General features: G+C 39.0%; 1 protein-coding gene across 3 annotated transcripts in view; it reads left to right on the top strand.

Moving 5' to 3' along the window:
- LOC108162974 (lachesin) overlaps positions 1 to 20,046 on the top strand; it is a 28,364-nt gene extending 8,318 nt beyond the window's left edge. For 2 of the 3 annotated variants that reach the window (XM_033393688.1, XM_033393687.1), the window contains exons 3-10: positions 3,014 to 3,120; positions 9,151 to 9,367; positions 10,840 to 10,998; positions 11,111 to 11,239; positions 15,764 to 15,914; positions 16,144 to 16,286; positions 18,182 to 18,313; positions 18,458 to 20,046. In XM_033393688.1, coding sequence (XP_033249579.1) covers positions 3,014 to 3,120; positions 9,151 to 9,367; positions 10,840 to 10,998; positions 11,111 to 11,239; positions 15,764 to 15,914; positions 16,144 to 16,286; positions 18,182 to 18,313; positions 18,458 to 18,711 — 1,292 coding nt within the window. In that variant the 3' untranslated portion in view covers positions 18,712 to 20,046. The remainder of the gene's footprint in view (positions 1 to 3,013; positions 3,121 to 9,150; positions 9,368 to 10,839; positions 10,999 to 11,110; positions 11,240 to 15,763; positions 15,915 to 16,143; positions 16,287 to 18,181; positions 18,314 to 18,457) is intronic. The other variant, XM_033393689.1, reaches the window with a different exon arrangement.
- The last annotated feature ends 4,469 nt before the right edge of the window (positions 20,047 to 24,515 follow it).

Genomic DNA, 24,515 nt, shown 5'->3' with positions numbered 1-24,515 from the left:
CGAAGGTTTAGATACTCTTGAAAAAACCCAGATATATTCTTATTCAATTTCGAGAACAATTGTCTTATGTGGAAGTTCCTCTTTCGGGTGATTTTTCATCAGCCTACCTCTAAAGCCCCATCAATCCTCCCTTTTATGATGTCACGAACATCATTATACCCTCTTTAATGGGTATGCTTTGCTGTGCACAAAATTTATTCAGGCAGCGAAAATTTATGTGGCACCAGGCGACGACATCCAACCGCATCATCCTCGTCCTTCCGCCGTAGTATTATTCATGAATAGTCGTGTTAATATATTCACTATTCAACCAGCAAATGGGGTGTGTATTTCAATTAGGTGTTGAAACTAGAATGAATTTAATTGAAAGATTAGGGCTAGATTCAAGTCTGAAAATTCTTTCGAAAATGCTCCGAAATCTGTATGGAACTTCAGCAAAATATAAACCACACACAACTCAACATTCCATGGAAAATCTCTCTCGTTTGCCCCATGAAGAGTATCTCCAATTCCCTGTCAATCCCTCGAGGAAACTGTCATCTCTTTGCATTCGCTTTGTTTTTGTTTTTGTTTGGATGTCGCTTTTTGAGGGCGTGGCCACAGCCGCCTCGTCTCGTCGCGGCAAAATTTATATGCAGACACGCGCTCTGGCGCGAAAATTGCAGCTGGATGAAATCCCATGATTATGCAGGGAATTTTGCCCCCCCCCCCCCCCATACGCCCACTGCGTAAACGTTGCACGCTTGACTTGCAACAGTGTTGGCCCGTTGTATCCGCGCATTTTTTTATGGGTCGCCTCCTCCGATCGCTGGTCGTTCCCCTCTGGAGTAAGGAGGAGCTCGTCGCAGCCTTTCACTAATTTATGCAACATTTTGTGTTATTGTTTCGTTAATTAGTTGCGGGGGCTTGTTAGCCACTAGCAGGCAGGGTCACATGGTGTCACACAAGGCGATTGAAACGCTGATCGATGTTGAAGATACCCCTTACCCCAGAGGACATCCAATTTGTAGTCGGATGGTCCTATCGAAGACTCCGTTTTCTGTTTTACCAAGCCTCTCCTGATGCTCTAAATACCCTCCCTTTTTAAGGGGTAACCACATACCATTTTCATGCCCCGTTTCGAGAGTCAACTGTCGAATTTCTATTGACTTGTGCGGCGCACACACTGCCCCCAATTCCCATTCCACTTGAAGCAAATGTGTAACTCTATATCGAACAACATTTGTCTATATATAGCGTACATACCCAACCGCTGTATATATATCTGGCGGGCAGAAGCCTGCCGGACATCATAAATAGATAATTAAGCCTAGGCAATGGATGGAAACTGGAGAGGCCTCCTCTGCCGTTTCGCTGTCGTTTGTCGCTTGTCGTCTGTGAAAATATGGAATATATATAAACGCACATAATCATAAATTGCAATTAAAATGTTGGGGGCTTTTCCACCGAATTTCTCCCCATTTCCACAGAATGCAAATATCAAACGGAAAGAGCATAATAAATCGAATACTATACATAATGTCAAGGGTATTTTTGAAGGTATCAAATAAGTCAAAATTATGGAATATTCCTTGATTATAAAAATATTCAAATATTTACCCAACTAATCGTCCAAGTAAATGGCCTTTTCTTTGATTTATAAAATAGCTAATTCCACATTTAATTGATCAATTTATCACACATAAGAGGGCCTCATTCTTTGAGCGTCTTTCCGCCTTTCATTGACAAACATTTCCATTGAAATTCGAGTCGTTTATTAGCCGCCTCGCCGTTGCCTTTGGCAGGGGGCCTCCTGCAGGAAGGACTGCTAAATAATTGCTGCTGCAAACAGAATAACTGGTTAATTGAATGACCAAATTCAAATGATTCCGTTTACCTATCGAATGCCCAAAGTCAACAAAAATTGCATTTCTATATTCAATATTTGCTTAACTTCAAAACAAATTAGCAGCTAAATGGTTTAGGCCAAGTCGCTCTCTCCCTCCAAAGAATGCCAAAGAGAATTTCCCACAGTTATTTCTACGGCCATTAAAACTTTAATGAATGCGGCATGCAACGTGCAGCTGCTGCCTGCAGGAGTCTGAAAAAGAGGCAAAAAAAACGTTCAACTTGTTGATGTTTCAACCGAAATAACGACAGGGATTGGGGGGGTTACGGTGTAGGGGGAGTGCCCGAACATGTGTTTAATTATATTTGTACACATTTGCTATTGCTATTATTACAGGGTACAACGGGGTATGTTGTAGTCAGGGAAAAGTTGCACCTAAATCGAATTTTGGAATAAAGAAAAATCGTGTAACTTGGAAACTACCAAAGCTATAGAGCTGATCTTTGGTTTGGTTATATATAATGTTATTTTCCGTCTAAATTGAAAAATTCATTACAATCGGGATGTGAGAGGCTACAGAACTGAGCTTTGGATTGGTTACCTATCATAATCTATGAAATTATATATGTATTACCTTTAGAATAGAGAAGTCCTTTGTTTTTCCTCCAAAAATGTAAAAGCTATACTCTTTGAAAGTAGATCCCCACTTGCAAATCTCTTCAAGAGTTGTCTGGCAATATTTTCCCATTCAAAAGGTATCCTCTAGTTCACATTGCAACCATTGGCATTCCTTGCCCCCTGTGCCGCTGGCACATGCCTCAACAGCAGAAGCAATAATGATTCGATGCTGAAATCAATGAAATAATTATTTTCCACTGGCCCCACAAAAGGAATTTTTGCAACCCAACAATGGCTCTTGGCGATGTGTTCCACAAAACATTTTTACAATTAATTTTGTGCGCATAATTGATTTTTATGGTCTATTTGATTATGCAAAATGCAAAATACAAAATGCAATCCAAATGCATGACATATTGACATTGGAACCCAGCCAAAACCACCCGAACCCCCGAAAGAACAACTTAGTCAAATATGAAAATATCAAATGAAAATTTGGATAAATATTTTATGCACTAAATTAATTCGCTGTCTCTATTTCTATTTATTAATTTATTTCATTTGCAGCTGTTGTCGAAGAACCCGAATTTACTGAATACATCGAAAATGTAACTGTACCTGCTGGACGTAATGTTAAGCTCGGATGCTCCGTTAAGAATCTGGGATCATATAAGGTAAGACTTTTGCATTTTTGCCTCCATCGATGGCTCCTGAAAGCTTTAAGAGTTCTAGTTCTAATTATGGTTTAAGAACCCATAAAGATTTCCCTAAGTTTTATTACCATCAAAAATCCTGCCTCTCTTTTCAAAACTAATCTTTCGCCTTAAATCACAAATTGGCTCAAATAAAAATAATAAAAATTCGCCGTTTTATTCATTTATCTATTGAAAAAAAAACCCTCAATGCACACAGCGAAAGGAGAGACCCTGAAAAGTGCTGACATTGCGTCTCGCTGCATAGTTTTAATGCATCATTAGCGCGAAAATAGAATCAGAAGGAGGAGAAAGGAGAAAGGAGCGAGCCCCAAGGGTAGGGGAAAGCATGAAAGGAACGTGAAATGATTTATTAATTAAGGAGATTGTAATGAGTGCTAATGATTTGATTACTTGGCATAAAAACGGTGTTCAAACGGCAGTTTAGGGGAGGCAGGCAGGGAGAAGGGGAGAGAGTGGAATGCATAGCAAATGAGGCGCGATGATAAGACGAGAAGGAGGAAAAGTCAACTAATTAATTATCCACACGACGATGATCCCAAAAAGATACGACTAGACGACCGACCCATCAAATTACCAACTTATAGAAGGAGAGATAGCTGCCACACAGGACCTCTGGCTAGGGGCATCATTAGAGGACACTTCACACTGAAATTCCAAGCTCTGCAGCTCAAGTACCTATCGCATCATCATCGCATCCACTGGGCGAGCGAGCGGCTTGTTAGTACCAAAAAGAAAGAAAAGAAAAAACGAAAGAAAACCCGGGAAAACCCATTCAATAGTCTCGTCTGAACGCAGTAGGAAATGGAATCAAATTGAGGTGTAAATGAGGAAGAGAGAGTGACACACACACACGCACACAGAGGGAAAACCTACACACAAGCACGTGCAGTGCATGAGGAAAATGCCAAAAGGAAAAGTGCAGTGGGGAAGTTCTCTCTTTCCTTAGCTCTCGTTTTAGCCTTAGAGTCGTCTGATGGCATGTTTAAGTAGCAATAGTGGCAGTGCCATGTGGCAGGTTCTCCTGTGAGTAAGGCTACACACTTCTTGCTCCTTCTGCTCCTTCATCGTAGGATGCATGTAATTCATAGGAGCTATCACCAGACACATCCACAGGATACACAGGATCCTGTAACCGGTTTTGCGTTTATTTTTATATGCGACACTATGATGCAATTTTCTCGCTTCCGCTTTCTGCCTTTTCCAAAGCGTTCCATTTCCACTTTTTTATTTACTTTTTTTTCTGAATGCTGACGCTGCGAAAATTGTTGAGGATATGTAGTCCTTGTGTGTAGTTTAGTTGGAGAATGGACGGAAAATGCCATTGGGCGATGTTATTAAATATTTTAAGCTTCCATTACAAGTGCTAATACGGGGCGGTGTGGATTAGAGGTCACTAAATCGTAAGAAAATATGCATAAGTGTAGTGTATTGACACTCAGACTTAAGCACGCGTTGTCTTCAAGATTCTCTTTTATTCTATATCCCTTGGATGGTGTGACCGTATATAGATATTAATATAATACCTAACACGCCTCTCCTTAGATGTTTAATATACATGTCATTTACAAATCTATTTTCTTATAACAATTTGATTTGTGTACTTAATCTAATTAGCGTATATAAAATTTATGTGATTTCGTATTTTTCTTTCTTCTTAATCTGTTTAGTATTTGTTTCAGTGTTTAATTTGTACATAATTTGATTTCATAGTTCCTTTCTTTATATTATTTTATTGTTAAATACGCTTTACTACCTTCCCTGCCTCACGTGGTCTCAACTCTCTCCTGGTGGGTGTTGGTTGAGAAACTATTTGTTCATTGTTGGTTTTGGAATTGTCACCTACTGAACAATTGCTTTCGACATCAGGTGTTTTCGCATTAGGCGATGTATGATTGTTAGTGCTTTGGTTTCTAATTTGATCCAGGTGACGTTTTATTTCTCTGTTATTGTTCGCCAAAATACAACAATACGAACGCGGGCCCAGTTGTTGTTTTACAGTTGCCTGAGTCCAGCTTGCTTTGTTAGGATTTTTGTAGTCCCTAACCATAACTTTTTGACCCTTTAAAAATTCTGTGCTTCGTCTACCTTTGTGATTTACAACACACTCAGTCTGTTTTTTATTTATTATGCTTTCGACCGTAGGTGGTTTTAACAACGAAAATCTTGTTTTTAGTGTACGACCAAAAAATAATTTAGCAGGAGATTCGCCCGTAGTACAATGAATCGTATTTCGGTAATCGATCAAAAATCTATTTAAAATTGTATTAAAATATTGTCTTTCATTAGCCTTTATGTTTGCATATAGTGATTTCTTAACAGTCTTTACAAAATTTTCTGCTTGACCATTAGTCGCTGGATGTCCTGGAGCAGTAAAAATGTGATTAACACCATTGTTTTTCATAAACGTTTTAAAATCATCAGAAGTAAACTGTCGTCCATTGTCACTAACTAACACGTCTGGTAAACCATATCGACAAAATACTTCTCTAAGCTTGTTGATAGTAAACAATGAAGTTATTTCCTTCGTTTTGAATACTTCTGCCCATTTTGTATAAGAATCTATAATAACCAATAAATGAAAACCTCTAATTGGTCCTGCAAAGTCTATGTGTACTCGACTCCAAGCCTTTCCTGTGGATTTCCACGGTATTAACAGACTCTTTTCTGGACTTGATTGTAGTTCCTGACAAGGAATACAATCTCGAATTAATTTCTCAATTTCAGAATCCATGCAAGGCCACCACACATAAGAACGTGCTAACATTTTGGTTTTTACTATTCCCAAATGCGATGCATGAAATTCTGCTAAAATAGCTTGTCTCAGTTTGGTTGGAATTACTACTCTGTGTCCCCATAAGATACAATCATATTCCACTGAAAGTTCATTTGTTTTAGAGATGTAGGCAGAAAACTCGCTGCCTTTTAATCTTGTCTTCGAACCAGTGTTAATTGCCTCACAAACTTTTGATAATATTGGGTCACGTCGTGTTTCACGAGCTATTTCTTTGAAGCTAATTTTGAACACCTTTTCGGACTGTATAAAATGTATGTAATTATAGTCTTCGTTTGGTACAGCCGTTTCCCATTGAGGCATTCTTGAGAGTCCATCTGCTATATTTAAGGTCCCCTTTATGTGTTCAACTGTATATTGAAAACCTGACAAAGTCAGTGCCCATCTTTGCATTCGTGCAGAGGCCATCAATGGAAGTCCTTTCAGGTCTCCAAATATGCTTAGTAATGGTTTGTGATCTGTTCGAAGGATGAACTTGTTTCCTAAAAGATACTGTCTTAATTTACTTACACAGAACACTATAGCCAGGGCCTCTTTCTCGATTGTACTGTAATTATGCTCGCTTTTGGATAATGCTCTTGATACAAATGCTATTGGTTTGATATCTTCATTGCATTTATGTGATAAAACACCTGAAACTGCATGACTGCTAGCATCAGTCGTTAATACTAACGGTTGATCTGGGTTGTAGTGAACTAAAACTTGTTCAGAAGTTACTTCTTTCTTTACCTCTTCATATGCACTCTGACATTCGCGTGTCCAATTAAATTTTGTATTTTTCTTTAATAATGCATATAAAGGACTCATTATCTGAGCGAAATTATTGATAAACTTTGAATAATAATTTACCATGCCTATGAAAGCTCTAAGCTGTGATACGTTTTCCGGAGCCGGTGCAAACAATACACTCGCAACTCTATCATTGTTTTTGCTCAGTCCTATCCTGTCAATTGAAAATCCTAGGTAACAAATTTTGGATTTAAAGAACTCACATTTCTTGTCATTTAATTTAAGTCCAACTGATTTCAGTTTTCTAAGTACAGCTTTTAGGTTTGAAATATGTTCTTGAAGATCTCGTCCTGTAACTGTTATGTCATCTTGATAAACCACAACTCCTCGCATACCCTGAAACAACCCTTCCATTGTTTTTTGAAAAATAGCTGCTGCAGTTTTTATACCAAATGGTAAGCGTTTAACTTTCAATAGTCCAATATGTGTGCTCCAAGTACACAAATTTTGAGATTGCTCATCTAAATTTAGCTGATTGTAAGCATTTGACAGGTCAAGTTTTGAATACAGTGTACCCCCTTCAAGCGCTGCAAAAATGTCGTCTATTCGAGGTAGTGGATACTTTACGTCGACTAAAGACCGGTTTAATGTAACCTTATAGTCACCACAAATTCGTATGTCACCGTTTGGTTTTAAAATCGGTACCAAAGGTGTTGCCCATTCAGAACTAACAACTTGCTCTAAAATTCCATCATCTATGAATTTTCGTAACTGCACTTCAATCTTTTCTTTCCATGCTAATGGTACTGACCTAGGCTTGAAAAATATTGGTTTTGCATCTTCTTTTAATAGTAACGATATCGTATTCGTAGTATATGAACCTAAACGAGGCTCAAAAACTTCAGCAAACTCCGATTTAATCTGTTCTGTAATTACAGAATTTGGTTAATTTACGTACACATTGTTCACCTGCATTAACTCAAAATTAAAAGCTCTCAAAAATGTTCTACCTAGCAAAGGTGGACTCACTGCATTGGTTACAACAACAACAATTTGTTTTTTTAGACCTCGATATTCGATCGTTGCATCGTACTCACCAATAACTTTGATTGAATCTCCATTGTAATCTACATATGGAACTAGACATTTTCTAAGTGGTCTGCTGGTATTTAAGCTTTCGTAAAATGTTTTTGGAACCAATGTGCACGGTGCACCAGTGTCGCAAGCAATTTTCGTTATGTTTCCATCAATTTTTACAGGTAAATAATATACTCCATTAGTTGAGGTTGTATCAACGCTATAGATAGAAAAGTTATAATTATCATTATCAAAATTATTATCAGAATAGGTGTCATGTTTTGTTTGAGATACATAATTTACGGATTTTTTTGATTTATTTTTACAAATGCTCGCCAAGTGACCTATTTTTCCACAGCTGTGACATTTGCATGCCTTATACTTGCAATTGTTTGAGTTATGATTTCGCCAGCCACAGTGTGTGCATGGCTGCTGCTTCTTTTCTCTGCCAGCGTCGCAGTCGTTTTCGCCGTCGCCGTCACCGTCGCTTCTGCCGCCTCTGTAACTCACGTTTCGGTTGCCCTTGAAATGACTTCTGCCGTTGCTCTTTGCTTGATCTCTGTTCTCGCCTCTTTGCCTCTGCCATTGACTAGTCCCGTTCTTTTGATGCATGTAGTTGACGTTGTGTTCTGTCTTCCTTGTGCTGATCTTCGTCTCCATGATCATCGCCTTCTTGAGTGCATCAGCCAGAGTTAGATTTTCGTCTTCTTCACATATTCTTTCATATATAGGGTTGGGAAGGCTCATCACAAATTGGTTTAATACAAACGCTTCCAGATTTGAGCCAAATTTGCATTCCAATGCCAATTGTTTAACTCGAGCATACCACTCCGCTACAGTCTCATCTTCACTTTTTGTGGACATGTGAAATTTTTTTCTTTCTCTGAATATGAGTGTAGGTGGTGTGTAGTGTGTTTTTAAAATTTCACATAATTCTTTGTATGCTTTTGATACGGGTGATACCGGATTGCACAAACTATGTAGTACAGTGTAAGCCGCTGTACCGATCGACTTCAACAAAACTGCCTTTTTTGTGTTTTCCTCTTTCACATTCAATTCGCACAAATGTATGTCGAATTTTTCCTTCCAAATGCAGAACGTTTCTTGGTGTGGCGAAAACTCAGCAATTGTTGCCATTTGATAGAATGTTGGTGCTTCATTTTTCGTCATGTTGCTATTCATATATTATATGCACTTTTAACATGTGTATGTATATTAATACGTTTTATTTTATGCTCGTCGCCAATTATGTAGTGTATTGACACTCAGACTTAAGCACGCGTTGTCTTCAAGATTCTCTTTTATTCTATATCCCTTGGATGGTGTGACCGTATATAGATATTAATATAATACCTAACAATAAGATATAATTTTTTAAATTTTATTTCTAGGTAGCATGGATGCACTTTGAGCAGAGTGCTATCCTTACCGTTCACAATCACGTGATCACGCGGAATCCACGGATCAGTGTCACGCACGACAAGCACGACAGGCATCGCACGTGGTATCTGCACATCAACAATGTCCACGAGGAGGACAAGGGACGCTACATGTGCCAGATCAATACGGTGACGGCCAAAACGCAGTTCGGCTACCTAAATGTTGTGGGTAAGTGGGGGGCAGGGGGAAAAACTTATGCGAAAATCTAATCAACGACGAGGCTGCCTCCCCAGAGGGTCGGTTCGGGGGCGGGGCGGCAGCAGCGTTTGGCCTAAGGGCAAGTGAAAATCGCACCGGAAAATCCTGTGCAAATACGCGGCGAATTAAAAAATAATTTATGTGCCTTTAAGCACAGGGAAAAAACAACAGAAAACAGGAGAAAGCCAAACGGGAGAGAGTCCACAATCCAGAGTCCAGAACGAGACCCGAGAGCACGGGGCCGGCCAGGCACCCGAAAATGTGGAGCACAGTTCAGTGAATCCTGTGAATCCAGTATCCTTTGCACAGGCGAAATTATTTTCCCTGCCTTTCGCAAACAACAAACAAATTATTAAAAATGCATGCGATATTTGTGGAAGGGAAATGCGCGAATGCGCGCATGCTTTTAATTAAAAAAAATTTACACAAACAAAGATATACGAATTTATACGGAAGGCAATAAGAGAGAGAAATTAAGAAATAATTGCAAAAAAATTACATTAAAAAACTAACATGTTTCCTTCAAAATTGTTCCTAATGAAAATCGCAATTAAATTGATAGCTGAAAGCGCATGATTCTCCGACTAATTGTTTTAACAATTTACCCTAAAAAAAAGGTGTATAAAAATAAATCTAAATAAAAGGAAACCAAAGCTGTAGATATCCTTAAAAATCTATAATTTGTGTTACATTTTGCAGATTTATTGTAGAAAAACCCATTGTTTCAGAGGCTGATATTAAAATTAAGTTCTTCCAGGAGGCCCTGGAGCAAACACAACAGTACTCCTGAAATAAAGATTTCACTCAGGTTAATGTATTGCTTTTGATCATTACTAATATTTTATTCAATGGGTACAACTGCGAGACCAAAAAGAAGGGACGATCACTTTTGTGCATGTTCGACTTCGACAAGTCTCGGCTTCGACAAGTCTCGGCTTGGACAAGCCTCGGCCCCGACAAGCCCCGGCGCTTGTAAGAGCAAAAGTGTTGTTGCTTAGCTCAAAGGCGAAGGACTAGCATAAAGTAGACTATGAAAAATTTTTGTTGGCTTGAGCATCGGCTGATCTCCATAGCAGGCAAAAATAAATGCGTTGTTTTTGTGCTTGTAGTGCTGTCTCTTTCTTTCAAGCAGATAAGCTGGGCTTCGGAGGCACTGGCTATAACTGTAGCACAGAGTATAATTCTGTTATTCTGCAAGAGAGAGACCAACATCTGCTTAAAATTAAAGGGTATCTTCTAACATAAGCTCCTTATCCACTCATAATGAGAAATATTTTGAGGCCTCGTTTTAAAAGCAATTTCCTGTGTGAAAACCCCTAATATTATGGTTGTTATGAATAAACATGAGGCCAAAGTTCAATTGTAAATATGTATATTTAAGAGGATTATCGTTGTCACCGTAATTCAAATCTCTCTCTCTATCTCCCTCTCTCTCTCTGCAGTTCCCCCCAACATTGATGATTCTCTGAGCTCCAGCGATGTGATTGTCCGCGAGGGCGCCAATATTTCGCTGAGGTGTCGGGCGAGTGGTAGCCCGAGACCCATTATAAAATGGAAACGGGACGATAACTCCCGTATAGCCATCAATAAGAATCACATAGGTAAGTGCATCAAATGGAAGGGCGGGAATGGGACGATGCACTGCATCAATCATTTAACACTGTCCTTTCCATTTTTTTTCCTCTCTCTCTCTCTCTCTCTCTCTCTCTTCAGTAAACGAATGGGAGGGCGATACTTTGGAGATAACTCGCATCTCCCGTTTGGATATGGGCGCCTACCTGTGCATCGCCTCGAATGGCGTGCCCCCAACGGTTTCCAAGCGCATCAAAGTCAGTGTCGACTGTAAGTATCCTTCCCTGTCATCCCCAAAATGATAAAGTGAATCATCCAGCAATCTGTGTCATATTTCCATTAACCATTCAATGGAGTATCCTCCCAGAAATGTATCTAAACACAAACTTGGGTTATCTGTCATTTTGTTGGAGGTTCTTTTTATTTTTCCATCCAGTTTTCCATTTATTTTCCCTGACCAAAAGACTTGTTTAGCTGTTAAAATTCGGTCTTCCTTTTTTGTTTTTGTGGTGTGTTCCCACTCATATTTCCATTTGAGGGATCAGCGGATTAAAGTCGAGAATCTGGGAAAAGGTTTTCTGCGCTACAGTGGCACAAAGTGGCAGAAAACTTCAGCAGAACTTGAAGAGGAATATATCTCTGGTATTTTCTGATACTACAGATACTCTTGCATTTTAGGAGTATCTTTCTGATATTTCTGCTCCTATTTTCATTGCCTTTTCCTATGCCTTTGAGTCTTCACTGTGCTTAGTCTTTTGCTGGCATTTTTTCAAACATTTTTGCAATTTAAGCCCACACTTGTAGCTGTATCTGCAGCAAAGTTTGAGGCTTAAAACGAGCAAGAGAAACAGCTGCACAAAGCAAGAAACAAGCAGAAAAAAACCTCCATAAAATGATGAAATCAAATCACTGCGTTCGCTGGCTGTTGGTGCAGTTTTTTAAGATTTATTACAGGCGACAGACAGCCACCACCACATCACATCACATCACATGTGTTGTCAAGCTCCTGTCGTGGCTCGCCACGGAGTATGCAAGGCAGGAAGGATGCAGTGGGGCCACCAGCCATGTCGCAGTCGTCACAGAAATTTCCTCGTTTGCTGTCACTTAAAAATGCCGCAAGCATAAATCTATTTTTGTGTGTGTGTTTTCGCAACTGACATTCGAACTGGAACGAAGGTGGGGGGGAGTCCTTGTTGCCACAAAAACTCCAGTACAAATTACACGTGTGCACCACAGAACCACACAGCAGCGGCCAGTGGCAAACACAAACACAAAAACACACAAAAAACCATAGAAGAAAAGACGAAAATACATTGATTGCAGGAAAAGAAAATGTACAAACCCTCTAGAGGTCGGTCTTTGGGGCAAAGGAGAAACTCCTATAGATACAAATTATTACAAAAATAACAAATCTTCTCAACAAAACATAAACCCAAACGTTTTCTTAATGTAATTCCCATCCCCTTAAGCCTTTTCCAATCCCATAAAAGGCTTTATTTCCTCTAGACAATTGTCCTCCAAGGATAGACGCCATCTCCTGCCATTATCCTGTCCGGCAATCAAGTCAATGCCATCGTCATTTCCCATTTACACAAAACTGTCTCACACTAATTCCACACAAATATTGTCCCTCCATGGCATTGTGCCCCAATCAATGGCCACTTGCAACAGTAATAAAAAAAAAAAGGAAGAGAAGGTAATCCTCCCTGCAAATCTCTCCGTTGATTCCCGAACCCTCTAACGAGGCTTCATTAACGGCTAATTTTCAAGTTGTTTACACTCGACAGTTCACCTCTTTTTTTCCTCTTTCTCTGCAGCTCTCAGTTTTTTCTCAGTAATTTTCTATAGAAGCAAAAAAATGTCACTCAGTGTCCAGTGCCCAGTGCACCTTCTCTGCCATCGGTTTGGAGGGCTAAATTATTGTTGACTCAAGTCCTGGCCGGACGCCCGCCCACCCGTCGACTTGGGTTCGGTCTGTGGCACTTAGCAGCTGCTTGGCGAGGGTCCTTTCTCCAGAGCTGGCAGTCCCTCCACCGCCGCCTTTCACCAATATTGTCGCCACTCAATTGTAATTTAAATCAGTGCCCGGAAACGTAACGAAACGAAAGAAAAGTCGAGTAAAAGACCGTGGGAGTGGGAGTGGTAAAGAAGCTGTTATCCTGGGACAAATGTTTGTCCCGTGCCAGAGGGGAAAAAGCACTTGAGCGGGACTCTTCTTTTGTAAGGGCAATTAAAATGAATGGAAATTATGGGAAAATAAGGAAAACGACGACAAGCGAACTTCAAGGTGATTTCTACCACTTGACTCTCGCTTAAGCTCTTTCGCTTAAGCCCTCTCGCTCTGGGAGGGGGATTGAAATCAACAGAAATTATATCAATATAAAATATCTCTGCATTGCATACGAAATTACAAATACTCTGAGACATGTACACTGTATCTATAGCGGAAGAGGGTATAATATGTTCTTTCGCAGGTTAGTTACAGGCAGAGGAATCTATCTTTGGGCTCAAAAAATGTGTAGACTGTGGAGAAACATCGATTATTGAGTGCTTATAGCCATTTCCTTATTTCTTTCCCTAAGAAAACTGGGAATTTTTGAGTCTATGATCTAGGAAAACTTTTGGTTTCCACAATTTTAAAGATATCATTATGCTCTTGGGTTGTAGTATAAATCTTTTTAATATCTACCTATGTTCCGAAATTCAACTTGATCGTCTGATTTCTAGAGCCAAGATCAAAAAAGAAAGTCAATCTGTGGTATGTTTTTCCTCCAAAATTCTCCTTTGGCAGCACTGCTCCACCTTTTTGACTTTTTCTAAGAGTGTTCTAAAGATGGAGTGTAATTTTTAGCAGTAATTTCCACCTACAATCCTTTATATCCTGCCGTCTTTTTTTGTAGCATCCACAGCTTTAAAGATATCAAACTCTGCTTTGCTATGTTTGTAGATACTGATATTATCTACCTAAATTCCAACTTTCATTGGAATCGGAAAATTATTTTAGAAATAAATGTCAAGTAAAAAACTTCCTAGAAATTCCTCTTTATTTTCTTCTAAGATTATTTTTTAGATATTTTTTCTTTAATACAGGGTACCCTTTAGTCTCCATATAAACCATAAGATTTCCATTTCTTGCTCTTTTTCTTGAAATTCCTTTGCCGTTGCAGGACGATTCTCTGGTACAAGTGGCGCCAGGTTAAGGGTCGTTTGTAGCACATGTTGCCTTTTTTCCTTGATTTTCTTGAGGGGAGTTTTCCCAGTGTTTCTATGTTGTGCTGTGCCATTCGGTTGCACAAAGAGGCAACAAATCAGTATGCAGTCAGAACTAATACGAGCATACGAGGGGTATACATATATAGAAAACCGAAGAAGAAAGAAACAGAACTACGGAAACAGAAACTGAATTTGTTGCTTCCTGCTTGTTAAGCAACGCACGCCACAAAAATAAAACGTAGACGTATGCTACTCCGACTGTGTGCCTGTGTGTGTTGGCAGGACTTAAGGACATAAAGGACATCGTATGCAAGCTGTCACACAGAAGTTGTTTTAACAAATTGTTGGAGAAATCTGTTTCCAACAAAGGAACAAAAATATTATCCCCAAAGAAACAGCCAATCAAAATATCATCGCAGGATAAAAGTTTGTGGTTTTCCAGCTCCCACACTCGACAGTGGACACTAGACCGTTGACCCAAACCCCTTGACAACTTAATTAAGCCGCTCATTTCATCACACTTAAGCTGTATTTTGATTAAAAGGATTATGCCCCACAGCCCCTAAAGGTGGGTGGGGCTCATGCCTCATCAAAAATACTAAAGAGCAGGGCAGAAAAAAAATCCTGCTAATTTGTGTCCAAAAGCTGATTAAAAATTCAATTGGTGGTACAAACAGAAGACGGTCTGCCCCTCCTCACCATCACACCTTTTTATGCCACACAATTTTTTTGTGTTAGCCTTCAGCTTAATTGCCATCTCGTGGTGGACATAAATCCACAAAAGGTAAAGGCAGCCGCAGAGGCACACAAAAAATACGAGAGAAATACGAAAGAAGGAGAAAGGACCTCCATTGTGGCACTTAATGATGATGAAGATTCCTCCGCCGTGGACTGACAATAATTCTGAATGAAAAAACCCGTAATGCTCGAGTGTTCATTAGTCCCCACTTTTCGTGACATTTTCCCTCAGTTTTTTTTTCCCATTTTCCACACTTCTTTTTCCCATTTAATATCTTAATTAAAAATGTGCGCCGAATGCGCGAGAAGTGTGGTGTTTCCTGTGCATTTCTATAGATGCAAAGATACAAAAGGTGCAGGCAGGGCAGAATGAGTGCGAGTATCTTCAAGATAAGAAATCTTCGTATTCGTATTCCGAATAATGCTATTCATGGGATAGTTTTTTGTTTTTGTTTTGTTTTTTTTTTGTGTTGAAGAACTTTCTCTCTCTCACTTTGCTTGACTTTTTCTTGCAATTTTAATGAAAATCAGCAGGAAAAAAATGCTCTGAAATTTGCATACAAAAAAAATACCCCAGGGAAAACATTAGTGCGAAAAATCTAGACATATCTCATACTCTGATGAAATATATGCAATGGAAAATGTATACCAAAAATGTGAGGGCACAGCTGAAGGAAAACTTTGAAAAGTTTGAAAATGAATTAAGAGAAAAACTTGACCTCAAATTTGGGAAATGGGATGATGAAAGTGAAATAGGGATTTCTGGAGACTTGAGTTATTTTTTAAGCTGAGAAATTCCACATCTAACTCATGTATTTTCTTCAATTCTATCTTCCCCTCAAGTCCCCCCAATGCTGCTCATTCCCCATCAATTGGTTGGCGCACCAGAAGGTTTCAATGTCACCATCGAATGTTTTACGGAGGCGCATCCCACATCACTCAATTATTGGACACGCGGCGAGGGACCAATCATACACGATTCGCACAAGTACAAGTGAGCGTCCAAAAAATATAAATTGTATTTAAACGAGAGATTAACTTAAGTAGAGTTTAACACAGAGATCTCTAACCAAAGGCAGATTTTCCTGATGTTCTTTAAAGGATTTCCTCAATTCTCGAGATAATTCCCTCGGACTTTCTTCTATAAAAATCTATCTTAAGAGCCATTCTTCTTACTAACTCTTCCTTTATTTATAATCCCTTTGTTTTTTTGCCATTTTCAGAGTTGAATCAAGTGTAGGCGTGCCTGCCTACAAGACCCACATGAAGCTAACGATCATAAGTGTCAGCAGCGGCGATGATGGCATCTACAAATGTGTGGCCAAGAATCCCAGAGGAGAGACAGATGGCATTATCCGATTGTATGGTAAGTGGAAGAGACATGAGAGAACTTCAAAATGCAATTAGGAATTGGCATAAGGGGAGAATGTTTGCAGGCAAATGCATTTTTAATGGAAGGAAAACACACACAAAAACCAAGAGAAAATCTTGAGATAATGGTAGAGCATGCTGCGGAGGAAAAGTGCCTGAAATTTCCTTCTTAAAGTTCTACTTTCTTCAATCGCAAGTTCACATCCCAACTAATTAAGTTCTCAATGGTCTCCCAGTCCATTCAATGCCTCGTGGAACGCTGTGAGGCATTGAAAAACTATCGCCGCATTGGCCTTAACACAAATTGACAAATCTAAGCCATTTAGACCCCCCGAAAACAAAGGCCAAATGAAAAACCGAAAAGAAACGCAGAAAGTGGCCAGGAAAGAAAGAAATCTCGAACGATAGTCCGAGGACTGTCCGTGACTTAATTGCCTCACCACGAATTGCCATCAAGGCATCCCAGACATGCCACATGGCACATGGGCACATGGCCACCCCTCCTGCCGCATGGAATCGCAATTGACTTGAATGAACCTGCCCCAGAGAGGGGCAGGGGTTCGCGTTGCCTGCTCGTTGCTCCTCGTCGTTGAGCAGCGCCATAATCAAGCCAGTGAAAAATCAAGTCACGTCCTTTTTGGTCCGAAGGTGTGGAATTTTTTTTGGCCAGGCTGTGCCTCTGGATTCTCGGGTTTAGCCTCGAAGGGAGATCGAGTCCCCCTCCCGCCGTCCGCCTTGCACATGAGGCACACGAGTATGCACGTATGTGTACGTTGCAAGTGCGGGGCCTCAAGTTGCAAGTTAATATCACGTCTTTACGTTTAATTACGTGATGGATTCGTTCAAGAAATTTAAACTTATCGATTGGCGAATTCCGCCCAAGGATGTGGAACTTTAAGATAACATTCGTAAAAGATAGAAAGATAGAAAAAATGTAGAAGAGTAAAAAAAAACCTAAGCCCATCGAAATTTCTGATTTCCCTTTTTTCTATTGAAATTTCTTTCATATTTTCCACATGACACACCGCTTAGGGGGGGGTCAGAGATCAGAGGGCGCGTTCTGGCATTTGACATATTTTCATTAATTATGAATTTCGGCCATCCTCTTCTCGGGAAAACGATTTTGCATATGAAAACAGTGTTTTTGGTAATTTAGTGGAAAGTGCAGCTGTGCAGGACTCGCATTCGAATTATAATTTGCAACAAATTGAAAAATGGAAACGAAACGATGGAGACACAAAGGGACAGGACACATACATATTTTAAACATTATTATGGAAATGGAAATACGAAATATTGACGGCAAATAATTAGCATTTTGCATAATCCAATGAAGCGAGTGAAATGCAAAAATCAAAAGAGAGACAAAGCAAAAAAAGACAGTAGACTGAATACAATTTTTAAATAAATAAAAAGACAACAAAGAGACACAAATAAAAATTTAAATAAACATACATATATAAAAAAAGACACAAATAAACTTTGAAATACATTTTATAAAAAAAAGAGCAAACGTGCTGAAAATTCAAAGTTGAAAAATGTAAATTTTATGAAAACAAGTATCTTTTTTTGTGCAACGCAAAAATATATTCCGATACATCTTTGTTTATTGTTGGTTCGAGGAAATGTAAAGTAAATGAACGATTGATGGATGGAAAGCCAATGAATGAAATGAAAAGCAGATTGTTGAATGATATTTCACACCGAATATAATGAAAGAAAGGAGAGCCAACAATTGGCATTCACTTACCTGATTTTAAAATTAATTTTCATGATCTTTAGGCATATAATTTCCAGTAATTAAAACCCTATAAAAAATTTAGAAAAATGTTGTAAATGCTGTATAAAATCACCTTTTAAAAACCCCCTTCTTTTCCCCTCTTTTTCCAGTCTCCTATCCACCAACGACCGTATCATCGGGCACAACCGATTCCCATTGGGAGAGGGAAAATGGCATCAATGGCAACAATTACGCCTATGGCGGATCCGATGGCCAACGCTCTAGTTATGGCCAAGACAAAAGTGAGTATCATATCATCTATCGATAAGGAAATACTCCCCCCTGAGAGAACCCCCTCATGTCATGCTATCCCTTGGCTTCTTCTTTGTGTGATTTCTATTTCATTCCATGATCCACCACCACTACCACCATCCACCATCATTCAGATACGAGATATCAATCGAATTTGAATGAAATCGGTTTATCTGAACAAAAATCCTTCCTAGATAAGACCCAAAATCCATTGGCGGCCAATGGAAATGGCAATGCAAATGATCCAGAGGATTCCGAGGCCAACAGGGGAGCGAATTCTTCCAAGGCCATTGCGTGGATGACGCTCCTCCTACCAATAACATTCTTGTTAACAATCCGCCAGTCAGCGGTTGGTTCTACTAGCTCTATCGTAAGTGTAAGTCTATGAACCAATGGTATGGGACTAGATCTAAGGCTTCAAACGTAATGTTAGCATATAAATGAGAATACTATATTTAATCGCATAGAACCACTAGTGGAACCGAGACCCTAATTACGATCCGCCCTTTCCCCATATACTCGTATGAGACACACATCCAGGCAGACAGACAGAGAGAGAGAGAGCTTGTTATATGCATATGTATATCCATCAAATCACAATCTATACAAATACTCTATATATATAAATCTATGTATAGGAACAAGGGTAAATGCAATTTCATTTTGCTTTCAATGCTGTGCTTCAAAACTGAGAAATCGTTTCACATGATTATCGGATCGTATAATGTATCTATCACACGATCTCCATCATCGATATCTATATATTATATTTGTGCGTTAAACGCTGATCAATACACAAGAAAAAACAAACACTCATGAATATACATACAACAGATACGTATGCCTTAAGGATTGCAAATGAAATATATATATACATACATATATAGATATATAGACCCACACACACATATCGAGCATAGAATATGTTTAAGTATAAAATGCAGGTTAATTTAAATATATTTTGTAGTTTAAAGGCGGCCAAACATTTTTGGGAATTTATTTTAAAGTTGAAAATACCGGAAAATACCAACAAAAATACCAGAATTTTTATTTCAATTTTCCATAAACTATTAAAAATTCAAAAAATACCAGAAAAATACCAAAAACTTCCAAGCCCCCTAAAAACCGCATTTATTTCTATAATTTTTCCAAAGAAATTTTTCTTAAAGAAACAGTATTCGGAAAGAGAAGTGCTTTAGAACGAAACAGACCCGCACAGACCCTTCCAGTCTTCTTCCAGTCAGAATTAATATCTGTTGCATCATCAGCGCCAGCAGAAAAATACAATAATTTAAGTAGCTTGTAAGTAAAGGCTTAATATGTAATGTAAAGATTAAACCAGATGTTAAACATTTACATATGTAAGCTAAAAATATAATAACAAACGAATACTAATGTGTTGCTTTATAACTACATTAACAAATTAACAAACAATGAAATTAAATGAAATGAAACAATGTTAAATAATGAGAAATATATTTGGAATCGAGTGAAGAAACACACACACGCAGACACAGTACATATAATCGTATATAAAGCATTATATACAGCCCCCCACACACACTTATGTACGTATGTAACATGTATTTAAGCATATAAAATGAGTTGTAACTGAGGCATTAAATTAAATAAAAATCCCAAAAAAGACACACAACGAAAGCGAGTAGTACTAAAGCAGGAGAGTGGCAGGGGGTTGGGTAAGTATTGGTAGTGGTAGCACGGCAGAGGCTGCAGAGTATGCCATAAAAATGATGTGTTAAATGCTTAATTAGCAACCAAATTAAACAACGCCCCGGTGCAAACAATTGGCCAAACATTAACATTAACAATATTAAAAAAACGCGAAACTCTGCAAAACATTAATAAACAATTAACCTGCTTGCAGTGGGCCATTTTTTGTGTATTTTATTGGCATTTTCGGCGAGAGGTTATCATGATTTTAAGATGAGGATTGCAACGAAAAAAAAGACACAAAAAAAAAAAAAAAAAAAAAAAAAAATAGAAATTTTAAAATTATGTATTTCTACACATCTCATACAAAAATAATCAATCGGGTTAATTCTGCTCTGGAAAAAATACCAAATACCATCGGCTTATCTCATCCATAGTTTAAAAATACCAGAAAAATATTTGAAAATTCCAGATACCAAAGATCTAGACTATAAATCGAATAAATATCTGAAAGTCAAAGTCTACCTCAAAACCAATGAATCTCCAGGGTATTCCAACCGTCGACTTTTCTTATTCATTCCTCAGTGTGTCGCCACAGATCTCTAGCAATTGGCTTTCGATGGCTGCACGCCCGACCGCATTTTATTCGTTATGCACTTTTATTTTATTCATTTTTAATGTCACCCATTCAGAAGCAGCAGCAGCAACACCAACATCAATAACAACCATTAAAAACCAAGTAAAAAATTGCATAAAAATGGCCATATTCAATTTAATTATTATGTGGACGTGTGATGCCTATGGTGGGTGTGGGGTTGGTGCTTTGGGGGCTTGTCACTTGATTTTCAATGACGTAAACACAAACGCAGCAAAACTTTGGTCTGCTGCATATTTCATTATGCTTTTTAATCAAACAATTGCCAAAGGCCACAACAATGGGACACTGCTGCACTGGGATACTGGGACAGGGTTGCCATGGTTAATGATGCATCATCCCCATCCCCAAACGCGCAGGAAGTGGATGATCAGTAGAGGACAATGGCGTAGGCATTGAGGGGTTTATGATTGTCTCCTGTAAATGCGATTATATGACCGAAGAATTATATGACTGGGGCAAAATAAGCGGTAGATTGTAGAGAAACAGTAAAGGATTTATTAATCAAGAACTCTCTCGGTTGGATGTACCACACACCAAATTATAGAGGTCTGGAGTGGAAGATGAAATTTGAATGGCGAAAAGCTTTGCGAATAATATACAAAAAAATACAAACCAAAAATTACCAGAAAAAATATTTTACAGAATTCCCTCAAACAATTTAAAATCAAACCCAAAAAAAAAATACTAGAAAATAACAAAAGTACCGGAAAAATACCAGAAAATATGGAGATTAATAAATAATTTCTTTGAAATCGCCACAATTAAAAAATACTAGAAAATACCAAAACTAAATACCAGAAAGTCAAAAATGTTGATCAAGAGTTTATATGGAACTCCCACAATAAGAATACTAATAATACAAAAAAATACTAGAAAATAACAAAACTAAGTACCGCAAAAATAACAGACAATATGGAGATTAATAAAGAATTTATTAACAATCCCCACAATTAAAAAATACTAGAAAATAGCAAAACTAAATACTAAAGAGTTTATTTGGAACTCCCAAAATAAAAAAATTCTAAAAATATATAAACAAAATACTAGAAAATAACAAAACTAAGTACCCGAAAAATACCAGACAATATGGAGATTATTAAAGAATTTATTAACAATCCCCACAATTAAAAATTCCAGAAAATACCAAAACTAAATACCACAAGAAAATATAGATTTGATCACGAATTTTTGTGGAATCCCCACAATAAAAAGAAAACTAAAAATACAAAAAGAAAAGACCAAAATAAAAAATCAGAAATCAGAAATTTTATTGAAATTTTTTTTTTAAATCCAGAATATACAAGAATGATCTACATAATTAAATTCTATAAAATTCTTTAGAAATGGGAAAAAAAATAACTATCATAGAGAAATTCAACATATGTATCTCAATTCGCAGTCCTCCTCTTTAGAACTCGCTCAAAATTTAATCATGCCACCGAAAAAAAGATGGGGCTCCATGCCTCAATCAAAGTTGCATTTGTGATGCTGCTACAAGTATAAATGCCCCATAATGCAGCACTCAGCTGCGGCATGCCTGCAAGAGGGGGAGAGACGGCAGCAGAGGTCGCAAGAAGCCAGAAGTGAACGCGGAAATTGAATTGAAAGACACTACCAGAAGAACGGCAGCAACAACGAGGATATTAAGAGAAGTTTTCACGGAAAACTGGGTGGGGGGAAAAGGAAAAGGCCAAAATACTTGATGAGGAAACAAGGAATGAATGAAAGAAAATGAAAGAAACCAGAACGGAAACGTAACAAAAACGGAAATCAGCTTGAAATCGCGACACAGCGACACAAGATGTCAATTTCATTACTACAGAAAAAGGACACTAGGAGAAGGGAGACCAAAAAAAAAAGGGAAGGACTCATCTGCATAAAAGGGAAATTATTTTTGCTATTTTTTTGTACTTTGCGGAAAAACTGCAATCTGCTTGAACGAAAGTTTCCGCCAGAGAAAAAAATGTGCCGAAAGAAGGATAAATAAATCCTCGGGAAAAACTGCTGAAATGAAGTATTCAAAACAATTTCCGCAATGCACAGGGAAAGCCAGGGAAAACTAGCAGGGAAAATGTCACCAAATTTATGTAAAGTTAACAAAAAGTCAAGCACATAAAATACCGAAGAAAAACTGCGAAAAATATGGAGAGAGTCGGAGTCCCACGGAAATAGTTGGAGAACTAAATTAAGCCCCAAAGTAAATGGCATTCCGTTGGAAATATTTGGCAAAATGGTCGCAGGAAAACATTAGGAAAATCCCCCCCATACCATGATTAACCCATTGAGGCCGCCGCGGGCTCTCTTTATGCGATGCCCGCCTTCCTATTGTTGTGGGAAAAGTTTTCGACGAGGAAAACCCTCGGAATCTGCCACAAAATGGATGCAGCTGCTGCACCGCTCGCATTCTTTTAGGCTTTTCTTTCAAAAGAGTCCACGGCTCCTAGTGCGCCTAGCAACAGCAAAGGGGTATGCCCCATTTGGGGCACACACATGTGTGTGTTTGTGGAAGAAAAAGTTTGTTGTGGAGGAACATGCTCCATTCCGTATACTTTTTATCAGAGATCCAAGGAAAAGGAAAGGAAGACAGGAGTTTATTAAAGGAGGAAGCGCACAAAAAAAGCGGAGAAAGAGGCGGGACGGAGGGGCAAGGGGGTGGAAAAGTTGTGAGTGCATTTCCCGCACATAAATGGAAAATTGTTAAATTTATCGGCAAACAACAAAAACACAAACACAAAAGAAAGAAGGAGGAAAGGAGAGCGAATCGAAGGAATAACTTTATGAAAATTGAAAAAGATAAATATTTTCCATGTTTTGTGGTCAACTTGTGGGTTAATCTTAGCCCCACAATGACTGTTATTCCTCCCCTTTTGACCACAGTCCCCTCTTCACTCTTCCCCCCTCTCAACCGACGAGTAATTGCCACAAATGAGGCACATGAAATTTGATTTGATTTCCATCGTTTAAGCCACAAAAAGTTAAAAAAGGGAATACCCCATCCGATTGGGAGAATGGGAGGATAACAATCGAAGGACAGCACTTAAGAGGGGAATGGATGCTGGAGGGATAAGGGTAAGCAAAAAAGAGAACTCCAGAGAGGCAGGATTAGGCGGGAGGCACTGAAGTGAGCATTCGAGGGGAGTCGAGCAGTCGATTGTCCAAATGACATCAATAAAATATTTAAACCCCACAACAAAGCACGCCCCCTGCCGCATACCGCCCCGCAAGGCGGGGGGGCGAAAGAAGAGAGAAAGCTGAGAACTCCACTTGAGTGGCGCCGAGGATACAACAGGATAAACACGAGGGGAGGAGGATGAGGATTGGGACTACGATGTGGATTCGGGCACGGAAGATGCGGCAGGAAGCAAGGAGACTTCCACTTGAAGCTGCAGCCGAACCGAAGATGATGCTCCTTCCAGGAGGAAGGACTCCTCCGCGTCTCGGCTCCTCCTTGTCCTCGTATACTCGTGTCTCGGTTTCATCTTGACTTTGAAGTGGATTCATCGACGGAATTTGAATTCAATCGCAGGAATAGCTAACCGATTCGCTGCTCCTCCTTCCATTCCCCTTCTTCCCATCGCAGCTGTGGGGTTTTATTGCGGCTTCCCTTTCCCCTTTCTCTATGCTTTCTCTATGCTTTCTCTCTCCTTTCACTCCCCTTTCCATCTCGTGGAATCATTTGTGGCCTCCTGCAAGCGGCTTAGACTCTTGTTAGCAACGTCTTTCATGCTGTTTACGGCTCTCCCCTGCCTCCTGCGGCGGAAGGTCGTCGAAGCAGGGGATGGCGGGGGAGGCAGACATAAGTTTGTTTTGCCATCGCGTTGATCCGCTCTTGGAAACGGGCGTCGGGCAATCAGGAGGGGCAG

Source organism: Drosophila miranda, chromosome 4 (genome assembly GCF_003369915.1).
Source record: "Drosophila miranda strain MSH22 chromosome 4, D.miranda_PacBio2.1, whole genome shotgun sequence".
Lineage (NCBI taxonomy): Eukaryota > Metazoa > Arthropoda > Insecta > Diptera > Drosophilidae > Drosophila > Drosophila miranda.
Note: the sequence above shows the minus strand (reverse complement) of the source record. Positions and strands in the feature narration are given on the sequence as shown.